This window comes from Gavia stellata, chromosome 1 (genome assembly GCF_030936135.1).
Source record: "Gavia stellata isolate bGavSte3 chromosome 1, bGavSte3.hap2, whole genome shotgun sequence".
In the NCBI taxonomy this organism is placed as follows: domain Eukaryota; kingdom Metazoa; phylum Chordata; class Aves; order Gaviiformes; family Gaviidae; genus Gavia; species Gavia stellata.
Window position 1 is genome coordinate 66841762 of NC_082594.1, and position 18993 is coordinate 66860754.

Below are 18993 nucleotides of genomic sequence, written 5' to 3' on the forward strand. Positions count from 1 at the left end.
TCAGCATCCGTACAAGTAAAACTTATGAAAACCAGAGGAACTCCAAGCCTTTAAATGCCTGTGTTGATGTAGGACTTGACACTGTCATCACACTGAAAAATGCTTCCCCTCATACATGGCACCTGTGTTTTCCCTTATGAATCCTATCCACGTCAGTTAGTGGGTAAAATAAAACCCAACTCTCAAAGAGGGGAAAACAATGTTTTATTTCCTTTAAAAATAATTTTTAAAAACTCAAAACTACCGTCCTACCACTATGAACAAAGTTACATTGTACCACCCCCAAACGAACCCCAAAACCTCCAAGGTAGTAACACTTAAAATAATAGATCCAGTGGCAGTGTTTTCCCCAGAAGCAGAATAAAACAGAGCATGGATAAGTTACTTAGATAAGCTTTTGTTCACCATAACAAAAATGAAACAAAATATTAACAGAATTAAAAAACCCCAAACCCACCTATGGGCACCTACAGACAAAAATCCCACATTTACTTCAACCCGTAAGTATCACTGACACAGTAAAGTTTTTGGTGTCAAGCACTTCTCTAGTTTTTAGAGAAAGCTTGAAGAGAGTATTTAATACCAGCAAGATTACTGAAGAGACTTAAAAAAAATTGAAACCACGAAAGAAAACATCATTTCCACTCTGAAGAATGGATTAACACAAGTAACAAAGGATGATACTTCTCCTTTCTGAAAGATAAATGTAGAAATAGTAACACAAAGCACTTTATAAAAGCTTTTAAGTAGTTTGGAAGGAATTTGGAATGCTTTATTTCCTCATGAAATACTTTGAATGATTTAGAAACCCTGCGGAAACTATCACTGAAAAGTTAGCATTTCATTCCAACGCACTTTGTAACACTGGCAGCCTTGGTCATTCTGGGAAAGGAGCCACAAACCGTTCCTGGTATGCCAGTCCTGTACATGAACCAGGTCATTTACAATGTTCTCGGGGTGATTAGGAGCAGCTCCACTGGGCAAGCTGAGTATCTGAAAAGTACTTGCATGGATAAGACTCAACACTCAACACACTGTTGACAGCGGAGGAAATGGGTTCTGCTTACTGACCACAAGCTTTTGATGCTGATGAGATATATAGCCTTTAATGTGACCCTGGCAGAAGGAGAAAAAGACAGCATTAGTACTGGAAGCTGGTAACACAATGCCTATAACCTCAGCTGTCTTCAGACTACATCAAGCAAAGCTATGTGTGTATACTCAATCACCACTGCACTACTGTGCTTAATATCTGTAAGGATCCAATTTATGTAAGCGGGTGAACTCACAGAGTAAGCAGAGAGTTGGAACCCTAACTGTGTTTGCGTACTGACGGTGCTGTCAGACTGAGAGCCTGATGCCAGGGCCCCCCACTGGTCTGCTGACATTTCCTTGAAGCGACAGAGCTCTCCAAAGCGTTTCTAAATTTACTCTTGCTCACTTTAAAATGAGGATTTTAATTAATGACTATTCCAAACCTAATAAACTAAATGACATAGTACTTCCTTTTCAGACATGTAATGTTGTAACACTAAAAGAAATCTTCCAGCCACCTAATCCCACCCTCTGTTACTCCAAGACCACACCAAATAGTATTTCAGAAACAGAAGTGGTTTGTTTTCTTGCTGACACGGCAATGCTGCTCCAAACCCTCCGATTTATTAGAAATCTCTTGATTTCAAGCCTTTATCTGTTCATGAGTAGTTGAGATCCACTTAAAGATAAAATGTGAAACAAAACCAAAAAAAGCTGGTTTTAATTTTTTCTAATGTTACAATGTCAAGAGTCTCCTACTTCAAATGCAGAATAAATCCCTTTTGGTCCCAGTTATAATTTTTGTATTTTTAAATCAGTATTTATGCATATAGAGAAATGCCAGTACTGGATTTGTAATGCAAAATTCAACTTCAATTTTAACTGATTCCTGCAAAAGAGGCAGGAACTAGAGGAAGCCCTCAGGGCAAATGAAAACATTTCACTTTGGGCACAAGCGAATCAACTTTTTTTACATGATAAAACTTGGGATTACTGATGTTTTTTACAATTAACTTCTATTCTCTATCTAATATATTTTACTGTGTGAAGTCTGGAGGGACCAGACAACAAGTGGTCAGCACATACCATATATATAAGATTAGCTAAAATGCACTGGACTTCATCAATATCAACATCATCTACTTGCATGAATTTCAGGGCAAACAGAAAGGCATCTAGAGATAGCTGATGGGTTTTGAGCAGTAAATATCTGAAAGAAACAACAGGAAAAAATCTGTTATTGAGAAACAATCACTTAAAAAATTCTGATTCTTCAAAAAAATGGCCTTTCTACAATAAATTCATTTTAACAGGAATTCAGTGCTCTCAGAGAGAACTAAACAGCATATACATTTCTATCTCAGTCCTAGGTGAAACCATATTAAATCTGCTTTTGCAAAAATGTAGGTTTTGTTATGCTTACACTTTCTTAAAGAGATTTCTGTATGTGATGATTTTCAGCTTCTCAAGGATAAGAAAGATTCCACATCGAATAAAGAAGGTCTCATGCTTCGTCAGAGCGTCATTAAGTAGGAGAAGATTGCCTTCACTACAAGGATGAAGAAAGGAAAACATGAGAAGGTCTCATCCAAACAAGAAAATAAATTGTCTGACTTGGTAGGAATATCCTTCCCCTGCCTTCTCCAATCATCCCAAATAAATACACCTTTTACTTAATACTTTTTGAACTAATACACAACGCAATAAAACAATCATCATACCTCACGGCCTTTGTTACTTCAGCAAACTGCATAAGGTCATACTTCTTTAAGAGCTGAACTGTTGGCATATGGCCCTGAAAAATAAATCGTTTCCAAGTTTTCCAGGGTAAAGTCAAATGCACTTTAAGTGTAATTTAGTAAGCTATAAAAACATTTGTTAGAAAAAAAGACAAATCTTTAGCCACTTTTTTTTTTTCGCTACAGAACAAGAGGTGAATAAAAGTATTTGTAAGACAACCCCCTTGCCCCCACCGAACACCTCATAGCTCAACTTATGATAACTACCTATTTATCATGGTTTAGGGAGTCTTAATATTTCTTAACATTGCGGAACAGTTATCAAACTTGTAAAATCAAGATCCTGTGACATGAGGCCTAGGCAGATCCAAATTTTGTGTCATGGCTGTATGATCTAATCTGCAAACAGAAGAACTGTGGGAATTCCAAGCATTACTAATAATACAAGCAGTGCTTCAGCACTGTCAAGTGCTAGTTCAGTCTGTACCAGATTTTTTCTTCACTATGCTTCCGTGAGGAAATAAAAATGTCCTCTCAAAAAACAAAACAAAAAATAAAGAGAGAAAGTTTAAATTTAAAGAAATGAAATTAATTGTCATTGCTAGAGAATGAACCACCTACACCATCAAAAAGAAACTCTTTTTTTTCCCCCTGCACAGCAGGGATCAGATTGCACACTGACTTGGGTCAGACTTTAAATTTAGTTACCATCATGCTATGCTGTCGGTAACTCCTTTCCTGGTTGAAGGATTAGCTGAGAGCAGAACTCAACTACATGTTTACTGAGAGCTGCTAGGAATTGGAAAAAAAAAACATCCAAGCTATTTTAGTACAGTTTAAGGTTAGTGTTAATGTTTGGGCTCTGATTAAAAAAAGCAACTGTAAAACCAATGACCTTTATCTAGGTTCTTTAGTGCCTCTTGTACACTAGAGCTGCTCCAGAAAAGCCACAATAATTCCAGGCAGTAATGGACCCACCAGCGTAAGGCACCCAATCAGGACTGGGACAAAGTTTTTAGGAAGACTGTTAGTTTTCTTTTATCAACCCTACCATTGATTAATCTGAAAACAACCAGTAAGAAAGTCAATAAATGAAAAATGAAAACCAGAAGCCAATTATCATACCCACTATGCTTCCCCTTTACCCACTTGACACTGCAAAGGACAGGAAAGGGAGCTCTGAATAGAAAAGGGAGGATGGTCATAAACAGGTTGAAGATGGTATAAAAAGGTGGAAGACAGCAACTCACAGAAACAGGCGATAACAACATTCATTACAACCATAGGTAACTTTGGTAATAGGCCCAGGAACAGAAAACTCTAAAATCTAGTTCTTGCCTCTTCAGTTACACTGAATTAATTGTTAGCATAATCCCACTAACTCAGAGATACAGAAATGCTAGCACAGAACATGGGAAAGAACAGGAACAAGCAGCAGAGGTGTGCTTAATTCTTTTAATAGAAAAATGAAATGATCAAATAGTAACCAGTATTCTCCGACTTGTTCAAAACCAAAAAGCTCTACTTCATGACCCTTCTGACATGCCTCGAATAGGCAAATGCACAAGGTGCAAATAGAAAACCCAAATATAGGAATCCTTCCTCTCCTGTGGCAAACTCCCCTCAACAGTCTTCAGCCATCTGTTTGCAGATCCTCCTTCTCTTCACCAGGTGAAAGAAGCAAACAGATTTGTACTAGTGAATCCACACTTTCCCTGGCCCATCTGTGCAGCTGATCACTAGACAGGCACTCTGCTACATGACATAAGTTACACTGTTAAGTGCTTCTCCAAAGAGCTCACAGTTATGTTTATTACAGAAGCAACCTCAGGTTGCACCTTTAGGAGGGGTGGGAGGAAGGTAGGGAGAAAGGAGGGTGGGATTTTTGTTTGGGTTTTTGTGGTTTTTTTCCCCCTTTCTCCTTCCCTGTGTTGCTATAACTGACAATTCAACACTTTCTGTCCTCACACAACAAAGTGTACATATGCTGGTTCTTATGGGGGTCAGACACAGATAGCCTCTGAATTCCAGGAAGGGAAAAACAAGAACCATACTGAGCATCAGTCTGCTTATCTGCTCCCAAAACATTATTTAGAAGAGTAGTATCTACTCACCAACAACATTTTTACTGGTAGCAGGTAGATCAAAATCATTCTTTTGTTCTTCTGGCTTGAGCGGTGACAGTGCTCAAAGGCAAATGACAGATACTCTTCAGCTACAGACACAAATAAAAGTGCTAGTAACATGAGTCAACAACGAACTGTAAGCCAAATTCTGTGCTCAACATCCACCTCTAGTTTGAACACATGATATTTGAAATTCTATAAAAAAGAATCACACCAATCAAAACACATTAAGAAAAATGCTGTTAAGAATTATTGGAGATTCACACAAAATCCAAAGTATCACCAGAAAAATAATTCCTTGTTCAGAAAGTCAAAGAAAACTTGTCAAGATCTAGATGTCAGAGGTAAGAGTTACAAGCAATATTGAAATTTTCAGCTCATTTCAGTAATATTATTGTGCTACTACTACAGGAGGGGAGAGTCTGAAGAAGCACTGATGAAACAGAACTCTATTTTCTAAATTCAAAGATTAGGTTCTTCAGAGGATGTAAACTGCATGCAATGCACACATCTGCTGAGCTGCAGAAACGTGACAGTGAGATCACACAGCATGACAACATGAAAATCTCTCATCAGTTTTCAACGAGACAGAAAAATGACAAGCCTGACAGGCAGAAGACACTGTTTAGAGTAACAAAACTGGCTTCAGAATAGATTTTGGCCAGGGGCTTAGGTTAGTGATGGAAGCTGTACACCTTAGGTTTAGAAACATTTCTATTAATGAATAAGAAATTTCAGAAATGCGGTTTCTACATCTTCCAAAATCAATGCACTGAGAAACTAATTCTACAGTACAGTTTGCTGAAGATTTCCTACATGGCATACAGCAACTCAAAGACGACAAGACAGTCGCAAAGCCTCCTTTGTGAAACCTTTTACAAATCTATTCTTTTGGTTCCTCATACATTTTATTATGCGTGCACACAATGCATAAGACTACAGAGAACTTCACTAACACAAATATTTTAAAACTGGGCATATACTACAATTAGAAGTGTCATGTAATCTCATCTCTGAGCTGACTCAGCCTGTGGGCCTTGGATCTTTCAGCATGACTTCTCCTTTAATCAATGCAAACACAACTGCACCTTCTGCACACATTTTGAGAGTCACACACAACATCAGCCAGATTTCACACCAAGCAGCAAGACTTCAAATCTCTCTTACTGGCACACAGTACCTTGCTTAAAGTCACTGTCAAACATGGCTTTGCGCCCAACATAGTATCTATATGTAACTCGCTGTGCCATACTATATTCGTCCTTCAGATTTGAGCTGTCAATTGCTCTAATTAAGGGCTTACATAGATGGAGCTTGTTGATCTGTTAAAAAAAAAAATTAATTGCATTTTACTCAGAGAGTGTAGACAGATACTATCATATAAAAAAGGGTGGGTTTGACTTAGAATATGAAATACAAAACACAGCTTACCAGACTTGAACCCTACCTTAAAATAAATTTTAAACAACTGATTCACGAGAAACAACATGCCCCACTTTTTGGAATCTTCAATGCCTGCTCGACTGTCATAAGAAAAGAAAAAAAGTAAAAAAACCTACTAGTACTGAACATTGTAAATGTCCTTTGACTTTGTCCTTATGGTAAATTCCCTCCATAGATATTTTATGGCATTTCAGGGTAAAAATAGGTGTCTGAAAATAAAGGTCAAGGCCAAACTCCTTCTCTTAAACCATACCAGCACTGTCAAAACAGAACATGTGTTCCCATCTTAAACAGCTCTGCTACATTTCTTATCAACATAATGAAAGATGTCATGCATAATATTGTTCATCCACATCAAGGTCCTCACTCCAGTCTGCAGGTAACACATACACTAGCATAGCAGTTGCTTATAATATTCAAGGTGAAAGAAAGACAGGAAAAAAAAAAAAGCAGTTTCTCCACTTGAGAAGTGTTAAAATTACTAAGACTGGAAACCAAAGAGTCACCTCTTTTCCGTCTAACCACAATGAAACAAACTTCACAACTGAACAGAGCACAAAAGCATTAACGATCTTTCCTGAGAAACAGGGACATAATCAGTCCCTCCCAACATCTGCTAGGAATGTTAAACCTGAAGGGAGGCCTCTCCAGCTGTAGTTAATAGTCAAGAGAGAACAGACTATAAATGAGAGGAAACGAGCCTCAGAAGTGTTCACTCATACTCGGATATGGTCTTAGTAAGTGGAAAAATCTTACATAAAGTTCATTAAGTTCTTAATAATTTGATAGTGCAAGTTCTATAGAGGATCTTTTACTTACGTGTCACTGGCACAGACTCGAAAACAGCTCATCAGCAGTTCTGCTGCTTTTTCCAACATGTCACCAACTTTGCTTTTCCCTTTCTTCACTAGCTGTTGATCTGCCTATTATTACAAAGCAAGAAACAATGTGTAATTTTACATCTTGGTTCGCTGGGTTGTAAACAGTTTAGTTCCTTAATACAGTATTTTATAAAGTCTTATAGCAATGTATTTCTCATGCCTGCTATCCTGCAAATCTGGAAGGTAGTCAAGCTCACAGAATAAAAGAAAACACTTGGAGAGGCTCCTGAACATGTACCAAACCTAATGCGCAGGAGGACAGTCCTTTGAAAATAGTACTGACTGCTATTACCTTTAGCACCACTAAGCCTAATGCATCTCTCGGAAACCTAAATTCAGGATCAGCTGATAGCTGAATTAGAGCATTAGCACTTCAACTCAAGTTCTCGAAGACCAAGAGTCTGGCAAAAAAAATGTCTTTTGAACAAAAGCAAACGAAAATGATTCCCCAGTTACAGAGTTTGAGTTTTAGAATTTATAATTAAGCTTCTCTCCACAGCCACAAAGGCTACATTTTATTTCTAAAACACATTCAACATTTTCTAGTAGTAACATACACTGCTGGGACCTGGGATTTTCAGAAGAAATGGAAAACACATGTTACAGCAGCAAGAGAAAAAAATGAGTTGCCAACACAGAGGAAAGATCCATGCACTGATTAAAGAAGAACTTAAACAACAAAGAAGAACAGGGGGGAAAAAAAGCGAGTAGATATTTACTATGTGCTTTCTAAAAAGTTTTAATGCTTGCATTCTCACTAGCTGAAACGTACGGAAAAGAAATGGAAATGCATCATCTGCTGCAGAAATCTTTTCTGTATCTGCAACCTTTGAATACACTAAGGTTAGAAGACAGAGTTCAAACACTTCCAGCATGACTGATCCCACTTTCCCCTTCTCATGCATTTCAGATGTATGAATTTGCCTCATTCAGACTGAGAATCTAGACTTGTTACAGAGCAGGCCCACACACACAAAAAATATTCTCTATGCAAGCATGCCAAAAGTGTTGTTTTGTGGATGGGTGGGCAGAAGAAAGTGCTGAGGGGACAAACACTAAAATACTGCATATTGTCAAACTCTAACCTAACTTGAACTCTAGCTTCACCTCTTCAGGTAAAGTGACTAGGAGCAAGATCACAACCCTGTCACTTACCTTGGGCTAGCAGTTCTCATTAGATCCCTACACAAGCTACTTCAATTCTCTAGCCTCAGAAAAATAATGTAAATTGGGGGTTTTTTTTGCTTGTGAGCAGTTGTATGGGCTCAGCAAGAGCTCCAATGAGCATCAAAAGCAGTACACACAGCTGGAAGAGGGGAAAGGAGGCAGAAACTTCCCTCTTCAGATGTGGTGAGTGGTTATATTAGCTTAGTTGTCTGGGATATCTCCACCCGTACAAAGATCTCCACCAAATCCCAAGGATAACACATGGAAATAGCGAGTTGTGCCACCATGCTACTCTATAAGTACTTAATCACTTCATATGCTCTAAGCAACTGCTGAGAGTTGCATGCAGATCCTCAGAACCTCTCTAGTTCAAGCTGCAAATGGGAGGTGCGCAGACTGAGCAACCTAGTTTTTCAATAGGACCGGATGAATTTAGTGTGTCAAGAAAATCCTAAACAAGGAGTTAAACACTATTGAGCAAAATTAGGCTATGTAATAAAGTCTAAAATATTTCCACCATAGAAACTCCTAACAGATAAAAGTAATGAGACTGTTAATCACATCTACTTACATTATTAGCAAAAATTCGAAGATCGAGGGCTACAGCATACATAATAGGTAAAGCCCTGGAAAAGTAAAACACAGTATACTTAGCACGTGCAAATCATGCAATAAGCAAGACAAGAGAAACAAGGGGTTTTTTTTGCTAGTTCGGTCATAAAACTAGAAAAGTATACATTAATCTTTAAATAAAGAAGGATGCACTTTTTAAAAGGAAAGGTCTTTATGATCTTAGCATTTCAGAAATCCTACACTGGAGGAAGAATTAATTCAGAAACATTTTTTATGGTGGCTTTAATAAAATACAATCTCACCTTGAACAAATTCTTCATGTGTTTACTTATGGACCATTCTACATAATTAAGCTTAGATGTTCAGTTTTCACACTTTTGGATCTAAAAACTCAAACAGGCAGCAAAAACAGTTAGGCTGCATTTAAGTACCGCTGGGGATAAATAAAAACTATAGGCATAATTTTAGTTTGACTACTATGGTATTATGATAGTGAAAGATGAGAGTCTAGTTTCTAGCAGCTCTTGATGATGTACTCACCAGTTTTCCTCTTTATGTGCCTGAAAGGCTCGCAGGAAAGATGTATTGTATTTAGGAGAATTTTAAATTCTATTATATGAAGCACATATATAAAACCCAGCAGTTGTATGGTACCACATATCACTACATGAAAGAGCAGAAACGGACAAAGCAGCAAGTAGATGAGGAGTCAGGAGGCAAGGACACAGTACGGAAGAACGCGAGCACAGCCACGCACTCCGTGGTGCAGCAGTAGCCGTGAGAAACGTTGGCCACTTAGAGATAACATAGCGGCTTGCTTTATCAGTACCTTCCCCTCCAGCCAGGTACAAACTGGGATGTACATTAATGGTTTGAGGGTCTCCTATATTCTGTGAGAAATTAATTTTCTATTTTAGAGCCAACTGACAGATTCCTTCTTAATCCTACAGAAAGTTGAAAGAAGAGCGTATCCGGATTTCCTTGCTTAAGAACCTAAATAACTGAAGTGTATTTGCAAGCAGACCGCATTCCATTAGATTTTAAATGGGGTAAAGATAACTTGTTCTACAAGAAGATATATAGTTAATCTGAAAACAACGTACAAGATTTATGGGAAAGGATATTGGACGATAACTGTTTGGCACTTGTATGCTTCTATAAAGTCATGGTTTCCAACAGCGTAAGTACACCTGTCAAAGAAAAAGTGCATTAGTGCATCAGAAAATACCACATATGTATGATAAATATTTCTTTTTGCCATTAATAGGCATAGAGCTTTACAGTTTATTTAAAAGAAACACAGGAATATGATTAGAAATGTTCCTAACAAAATGGCACAAATACTTAAACACAGCATTAAGCCTGATAATTGTAGAAAACTAATCCAAGAGAAGAACGGGGTTTTGTTTCTATAATATGTACAGTAACAACTGTAATATGCTAATGATTATTGAAACTGTCACCAAGATTAGCATAGATAAAAAAATTACAAGACTGCTGAAAGCAAACTAAAGACTGTGTTAATGCAGATTTTTTTTTTTAAATAAAAGCCTCACAGAATTACTTAGGTCCTAAAGCTGTCTTCAGAGTACTTTTATGACTAAAATTCCCTTTGAAAAATATTTATTTCCCTTACTTATCTCACTCCAAATTCTTGCGTACCTAGTAAATGCAGAGCAAAGAAAACCGCAAACACTGAAACCAAAGCTGTGTCAATGGCTATACGCAGATGACTGCCAGGTACACAAAGTAAACTTTATGTGGAGAGGAAAGAGAAGGTCTTTATTTCCTGCAGTTCTAGTACTACTTGTAAGAGTAGTAAATACCAAGTTTTCAGATGCAAGCCCTTTAAAATAACTAAGTAAACTTAAGGATATCCTTCCCCATCCCTGCTGGATGCCTCACAACTGACTGTACATTCCTGGTCCATCTTTACCTTAAGTGGGCTGCAAACATTTCATCATATGGTGGTTCCAAAACTTGTTGACACTTCTCCTCTGGAGATGGAAGCTAGGTATAGAAACATTATATGAAACATTAAAGGAACATCCAATGCTCCAGGAACAGAACATCATATGGATATTTTATCCCAGCAGTTTTATGCATACATGCCTTTGCTATCTATCAGAACCTTAAGTTATATTAAAAATCACATACAGTGTAATGAATTGCTAGTGTGCATTCTGTCTCCAGAACCTGATTAGAGCTAGCCTTAAATGAAAGCATCCGGAATGCATATAGCACAAACACTGGACCCTTGCTACCCACTGGTTTTCTCTTTATAGTCATTTCCACTGTGCCATGTTACTAACATAGACCTGGCCAGAAGGGACTTTCCAGAAAACAATTCAAAGTGGAACACAGAAAAGGGAAACAAACCTACAAGGGGATCCTGCTCTGGCCTGTGAAACAAATTTCCGAGGTTTATCTCCAATGGAAAGGAACGCATATAGAGAGCTAGGAAAACTGAAAGCAAACCAAAAGAAAGGTCAAAACCAGATTCTCACCTGTAGCCTTGGGTTTGCAACATGTGGATGTTTAAATGATACCAATTCTGCACAAAACTGTCCATCTCTGCTGTCAATGGCTTCTTGTACCTACCAAAGAAAACAGCCATATTACAGACTAAAATCCAGCCACAGCCATACAACATATTTACACATGACTACTGAAGCCACCTTCTTGTTACCACTGTTCATCCACACCATCACCAACCCAAATGTGAATTTTTAAAGGTTTAAAACTGAATGAATCAGTTTTGTTCTTCCAATACACCTGTTTTTCAAAAAAGTATCAGGGAGAAAGTGGGGCAAACACTATCGTGGTTTTTTCCTTATTTGTAAGATAGGAGCAAACCAGAGAATCTCTGAACAACTTAGATGGGTTTAGCATTGTAAAACAGTAGTTGTGAACCAGATTTGGCTAAGCTTTTCGAAATTCCAGTTGTACCTATGGGCATCAAACATATGTGTGAAGGCATAAACGATCTTTGATTATTATTGTTTGTAACGCTGCAGATGGAATTTGCATGTCATGAATCAGGACTCGCAAATATATTTCATATGAATTTAATATTTAATAAGAAAAACTACTTCCAAGCCACAAAATTAGCTCTCCTTTACTTGAAAAAAAACCACCAATCTCTGAAAGAGTTTAAGCAGTTGATTTTCCCTCTTTTGCTGCTTCCCTTGCATTTTAGTCTATGATTTTTCCCAATTGGTATGGGCTTTCCATACAGCAAAGTTTTTTTTTCCTATCAGGACACAAGAATATGACAAATAAAGTACGAGCAGTAGGAAAAGAACTCTTAAGAAGTAGTATCTGAAACTACTTCCACAGCTGAAGAAATTTCCAGCTTGGTATCACAATAAGCTGTTCAGACAGACTATTTTTCACACAGAGTTATCTTTAGCAGGAAGCAGAACTAAACTGTTCTCCCACAGAATGTAACGTTTACAGTCTTGACAGTCTAATACCAGACATTGCCTTTGGAATTATAGCTATGTGTTTAATCTACCCATCTTCATTTTTAAGCGTTACGCACCCTGCTATCTGTCACTTCCTTACCCATTGCTTTGAATTTCCATCCTCACCTAGTGAGTGTCCATTCCATTAATAAAGTGTCCAAGTTTGACACAGAGCAAAATGTGCTTTTCATAAGAGATAAGGTATTGGCGAGGGATGTGCATAAACTTAATACAAACAGTTTAAATGCACAGACACGATGCATATGATGTGGAGGGTGGAGACAGAGGATCACAAAGACTGTCAACTAGAGAAGATGCTGACTTGTCAGAGCAGATCACTGTCCTGAGAGATCTCAGCTGCTCCATTTTTGAGACTAAAAACCAAACAGTTACTCTCTTTTTGTGCCATTCACTCTGTCGACTTGACTGATCTTGACTGAAGCAAGTAAGATGATAAAAATGACAAAAAGATGATGGTTCAGAAAGAAGCAGTAAGAGTAGTCAGACTAAAAAGGTTGACACTTAAAGTCCAGTCCAGCTGGTATACTTGTGACCCGTTCCCTATCTCTCCAGCCTCCATGCCATACACACCACGCCTCTGCATTTCTGTACTTCTTAAAACCCTGTATTTCTTAAATCCCTGAGCTACATCTGTTACTGCACGCACACACAATCCCAACATGTTAGTTCTTATGGAAAAATTACTTCACTATCTATTATATCAGTAACCATCGCACTTTTCAGAAATTCCAAGAATACAGCCTTGGCAGACAGTGGTATACTTACCACAGACTTAAAAAGTGTATTTGTTTACCACATCACACGTTCCAGGTTGATTTATTTCTTAAACAAGGGAACAAATTTCCAGCAAAGAAAAATATATCCACATAATCTAACAGTGTCCACAAATAAAAAGCTTTGCTTACTTGCTGCAAATACTGATTTATGGTGATGTGCGCCATTAAAATAAAAGCAGAAGAGGCAGGAGTCCCAGATAAAATGCTGTCGTATCACATTCTGCAAAACGAACAGGATTTTAAGAGAACAGCAAAGCGACAGTATCTCACACAGAGCCCCTCTTCACTCTGAGGAAACACGGGATGACTTTATCAGACCTCTCGCTGGCGGGCAGCTGCTGCCAGCCTACGGGTAGAGGAACGCAGCCGCGGGGAAAGCGGAGCAGAGTACAAACACATGGTGCCTGCCGGGGGAAAACTCCGTGCGGAAGAGAAGCCCTGGCACAAAAGCCCCGAGGAGGGCGGAGCGCCCTGGAAGCCCACGGGTGCCGAAAGCGGAGGGCAGACGTTAGAAGCGGCAGGAGCGCGGCGGCGGGACGCGGCCCCGTTCGCACACAACTGCGCACAGGGACACGCGCCCGCGCCTCTCCCGCGCCCGCGCCCGCACCCCCAGCATACCCCCAGCATACCCCCAGCATGCCCCCGGCGGCCCCTCCGCCCCAGCCCCTCACCCTCGCCCCTGGCAGGCCCGGAACGCCCTGACCCATCACAAGCCCACCCTCAAGCCACAGCGCGGCACTTCCGGCAGTCGGTAGGCCGCTTCCGGCAACTTCACCGCACTTCCGGCGAGCCCGCTGCTAACCGGCGAGCGCGCGCGCCCCGCATCCGAGGGGTGGTGGGAACGACCTGGCGAGTCACGTGATACCTTCCCAGCTCCCACCACTCCCCCCCCAACCGCAATAGCTGCTGCCGCGCCTCTTCTCCGCCCACAGTGGCGGCGGGAGGCGTGGCTTTGTGCCGGTAGCCAATGGGGAAGGGCGATGGGCGGGGCCGAAGGCGTGCGTCAGCGGTAAACCTCGTGCGCTGGGACATGCCGCACGTTCGCGGGTGGTGGTGGCCGTCCCCGCCTCGCCTCGCCCCGCCCCCCGCAGTTGTTGGTGTCGGTAGCGCGGAAGCGGTGGCTCCTGCTCCCGTTCGCCTCTGTCTCCTCACCGCGTGAAGGGGGCGGGCGGTAACCTCCGTGAGCCCCGGGCCCTGCCTTAGCGCGTGCTGGCGCCCCGCTGTCGCTTCCCTGAGAGCGCGCCTGGGGTTTGACCGCCCGCCTCTCCTCCGTGCCGGCTGCCGGTGCGCTCCCTGGGGCCTCCAGGAGCGCTGGGGAACCTCTGTGATCTCGTGTCCGAAAAGTTAAATCAAGTGTTGAACTCTGGAAACCGTTGCTCTTAAAAGCACTAACGTGAGGCGCGGGAGGCAGGGCCACGCTCCGCGCTCTGGCGGGCTGCGCTCGGACAAGCGTCAGGCCCGGGCGCGCCCCGGCTGGGATGGGGGTGCCCGGTGCCCGGGACGCGGGCGGCCGCTCGGGGCTGGCGCCTCTTCTGTGCGAGAAACCGAGATCGGGGTGGGAAGGGCGGCTGCCCCTCGGCTTCTGCTCCGGTCGTCCCTTGGCGTGGTGCCGTTTCGCGCCGGGTGCGAACGAACGGAGCCAAGCCAGGCAGGGCGAACCGAGGGGGTGCGAGGCGATGGCGGGGAGCCGCTGCCGCCGCCCGCTCGGCCCCGCGGGGGGCTGACCGGGCCGCCGGCGGGCGCGGGAGCCATCTTGGGAGCGGGGCTGGCGCTGCCCGCACGCCCGAGCGCCGGGGGCGGCCCGGAGCCGGGCGGAGACCCCGTCCCACCCCGGGCCGGGCGGCGCGAATGGCCAGCCGGCCGCCGGGGCGCCCCGGGGAGGGCGGAGGAGGGCGGATGTCGGTGACTCCCGGCCCGGCGGCACTTGGCAGCCACCCGCGGGCAGGGCCGGGAGGCCGGCGCGGTGGGGGAGGGCGGCTGGGTGGCGGAGGCGGAGGAGGGGAGCGGAGGCGGGGACCAGCCGGCCCGGCCCAGCCCAGCGCCTTGCCCCGGCCGGACACGGCGCCCCGGGCGGAGATGGCGGACGAGCCCCAGAAGAAGCCGCACTTGTCGGCCTTGGTGGGGCACACCAACGGGCTCACCAAGCCCGCCTCGCTGGCCGCCGCCACCCGCGCCGGGGGAGGAGGAGGGGGAGGAGGCGGCAGAGGCGCGGCCGCCTCCTCCAAGAAACTCGTGATCAAGAACTTCAGAGGTGGGTGCGGGCCGGGCCGGGCCCTCTGCCCCGGCAGGTGCGCCCTGCCCCGCCGCCCGGCCCTGTCCCGACCTTTGTTTACTGCGCGCCCGGCCGCTCCCCGCCCCTTCCCCGCGGCAGGCAGCCAGCGGCGGGGCCGGGCCGGGCCGGCGGCAGCGGGGCCCCGCCGCTGTCACCCGCCCCGCCGCCTTATCTGGGCGAGGGGAGGCTGCCCCGGGCTGATAACCCTCCCCGCTGCCGTCACCATCCCGGTTTAAGGGCTTACGGGAACCACGCGTGGGGCTCCGAGCGTGGGGACAGCGGGCGGAGCAGCGCAGCGGCGGCTTGCGCCCTGTAGGCAGCGGGCGGAAAGCCACCTTAGTGTCAAAACTAATTACAGCCGGGCGGGAGTTACCTTGCTAAAAGCCACGCGGGGGTGAACCACAACAACCCCGCGGCTGGATCGGCCCCGAGGCCGCCGGCGGGCTCGCCGGGCCGCTTCTGTCCTTGCCGGGCAGGGTCCGCGCTCCGGCCCCGGGCGCTGCTGCCTGCGCGGGGCCGCCGGCTGCGGGGTCAAATGCGCCGTGCAAAGGTTTCGTCGCCTTGGGTGGCGTTCGTGACCCTCGGCTTCTGCCAAACTTAGAGGACCAAGCACAACACGGCCCGGCAGAACGTGATGAAGCAGAGCGAGAGAGATTGCTACAGACTCTCCCTGGGCAGCTAGTTTTCAACTACCTGTATCTTCCTTCACAGAAAGACCCAAATTGCCAGATAATTACACTCAGGACACCTGGCAAAAGCTGCATGAAGCGGTGGGAGCGATACAGAGTAGCATTTCTATTAAATACAACCTTGAAGAGCTCTACCAGGTAAGGTGTGTAGGGTTTTCTTCAGTTTAACAGAAGGATCGGGACTTTAACAGAGCTACATATTTAACATGACACATTTTGATTTGTAAAAAGCTGATTATATTTTCTAAACTGTTCGCTCCATACTCTGTTTCTAGTCAGTTTGCAGTTATATATAGCAGTTGCTTGGAGAGTGACCAGGATCTGGGCCCGTGAAAAAGCACTTTACGTTGGGAGACACGGAAAGCTGTGCCTGGGCAGGATTGAGATTTAAGTCTCGATCTCTCCAATACAGTGCCTACCCAAGATGCCGAAAACGGGATGTTACTCTCACTGGATTATGCAGATACATATTTTATGATGATTTCTCTTTTGAACGTGCTTTGGTCTCTTGTGAATAGTAATGTTGAAATATTTGTTATTATTAGATAACAACAATTAGATTTCAGCATCAGTACCCTTTGGGGGATTAAAAAAGAATCTCGCTTGAGCAGGCAGCAAACTGTCGGTTTACCTGTGGTTCAGATTGCTGTTACATTTTCTTAACTATCAGGATCTTAATTTTTTTATTAAAATGGTGAAAAAGTATTTCTGGAACATCTGGACTACTGGAGCAGGGACTAGGGAGGGTAAAAGAGAGAAATACTCATGAACCATTTCTTCCTTAATACTTTCTTCATTTATATATGGTTTAGTTCTATATTATTTTAAATGTATGTGCTTTGAGATATTTAACTGAAGTAGTAATTTTTTCAGTGATCATGTTATAAAAAATCACTGATGCGCTAAATTGTGCTACGTAGCTTAAGTTAGTTATGAGTTTTCTGTGGGTGCAGGTGTTTGATCTGCAGATGTGAATCTCATTGCCAGATCAGGACTTAACGACATTATTATGCTCACCTGAAATTTTCTAAATGTTCAGCTGAGGTAGGTTTGATGTTGTCTGCAAAGTCCAGACTGTAAAAGAGGAGAAAGCCAGCAGTCCATATTGGGTTCATGCTCAAGAAAATCAGGATGAATTTGAGAGCTGGCTATACTTGTCTCTGTGATTAGTTAGGGTATGTAATATATGGGTCTAAAATGGCTGATTATGTAAATGCATATTGACTTGATAGAATTTATTCCCTTTAAATAGATAAATTGACTGTGATAGAGTCATCTATTAATACTTGCAGGTTTGCGGAGTTTGAATTACATAATACATTTTATGGTTTTAAGCTCAGCATTTGAAAAATCCTGCTTTTTCATGCCTAGCTAAAAAAAAAAAAACCCACAGATGCTTTGAGCGTTACCTAACTTGTTTTCAGAGGCTCAGAAATAAGATTATAGTAATATGGCTACGAAATCGCTGGCGTACAGACTTGAGTTTTAACAGAAGAGGAGGAGAGAGATTTCAGATAACCTATGAAGGGAGAACTGTACTTCTTGCTTTGTCTGTTTGCCTGCTTATTTGTAAAAACTGTGCAAGGCCAGTCCAATAATCTGTAAGGCAGTGGTGCAAATCAGCAAGATTTCTGCACAGTGGGTAGTGGCGGTCAATGCGCCTGTTCATAGATAGGTACTTACTCTCCTGCCAAAGGAATAAAAGATGAAGTTCAGTATCCATTGGAAACCTGATCTGTACTTACAGATCGTTTTAACTGCCCATTGGTGAGCACCGAGTCATCCACAGGGGAAAATTTCTCTATGTGCATCTTACTGTGCATCCTTACTATCAGGGCTTTGTGGTGGTTTTTTTTTTTTTTTTTTGGCGTCTATCTGACGTGATGGGAGGAAGTGAGAGGCCTACTAGAGTTCAGTGTGGTGAGTGGGCTGGTATACCAGCCTGCCTGTGAACTTTTGGATTTATTTGTGTAATTTGGCACGGTGGCTGAGGAAAAACTGAAGAACAATGACAAGGCTTTGTGGGAAGCCCAAAGGATACTCCTTTCCAGGCATTGGAGGCAGCATGGGATCAGGCATGAAGGTGCTTGGCAGAGATGTAGTCAGCGAGCAATGGGAGGGTGGCAGCCAATTTTTTGCAACTAAAATAGAAATGATGTTGGGGATTGGTGGTAGATCGCACAGGTTTTGATAGAAGTAGCTTATACTTGATGGGATAGAGAAAGTGGGGCAGCGTAAAGAATTGCCAAGTGAGGAGTGAGTGATAAAAATAATGGAAAAAGAAAATTCCCTTTGCAGCAAGGTCCTAAATAAACTGAAATGGGGCAGCACTGCCCTTCTGGAGGACATAGAGTAGGACAGTGTGGTAGTGAAGGAAAAAAAACGATGAGAGTCCTGACCAGACTTTTATTCGGATGGATGGATTGGAAGGTCTATGTCATAGGAAACATAACAAACTATTTGCAAAATAATTATGTGTGAATACTGTTTGTTGCAGATGTCATTTTGCTTATCTGTTTTAAGACCAGATTGAAAAGAAAACAGGCGCTGTGTGGTAATTTTTTTTGTTTGCTTGCTTTCTTTAATATTGTATCAAAATTGAAGAAGCCATAGTTAATGTGCATTTAAATAAAATGACATTAGGTAGGTTAGAATTACCTCATGGGGAGATCTCTGGGAAGCAGATTCACGTTGTGTTTTGGAAGACAAACTATTCAGGATGTTAGAACCTAAAGAGGAAATAATACAAGAAGTAGCAATAATTTGCATGCTAAATGCTAAAATAGGAGACTCTGCTCAAAACA

At 42.9% G+C, this 18993-nt stretch overlaps 2 protein-coding genes across 3 annotated transcripts in view; one reads left to right on the forward strand and one right to left on the reverse strand.

Moving 5' to 3' along the window:
• Positions 1-207: 207 nt before the first annotated feature.
• PCID2 (PCI domain containing 2) lies at positions 208-13929 on the reverse strand. The gene is made up of 15 exons (XM_059815354.1): positions 13900-13929; positions 13358-13448; positions 11472-11561; positions 10901-10974; positions 10089-10154; positions 9505-9546; positions 8963-9017; positions 7163-7266; positions 6348-6423; positions 6081-6222; positions 4889-4989; positions 2757-2830; positions 2459-2584; positions 2122-2245; positions 208-1116 (listed from the first exon to the last, which is right to left on the reverse strand). The coding sequence occupies exons 2-15, from the start codon at positions 13391-13393 to the stop codon at positions 1027-1029; spliced, it is 1200 nt and encodes a 399-aa protein (XP_059671337.1). The 5' UTR covers positions 13394-13448; positions 13900-13929; the 3' UTR covers positions 208-1026.
• Positions 13930-15304: 1375 nt separating this feature from the next.
• CUL4A (cullin 4A) overlaps positions 15305-18993 on the forward strand; it is a 37516-nt gene continuing 33827 nt past the window's right edge. For both annotated transcript variants that reach the window (XM_059827005.1, XM_059827012.1), the window contains exons 1-2: positions 15305-15479; positions 16212-16327. In XM_059827005.1, coding sequence (XP_059682988.1) covers positions 15305-15479; positions 16212-16327 — 291 coding nt within the window. The remainder of the gene's footprint in view (positions 15480-16211; positions 16328-18993) is intronic.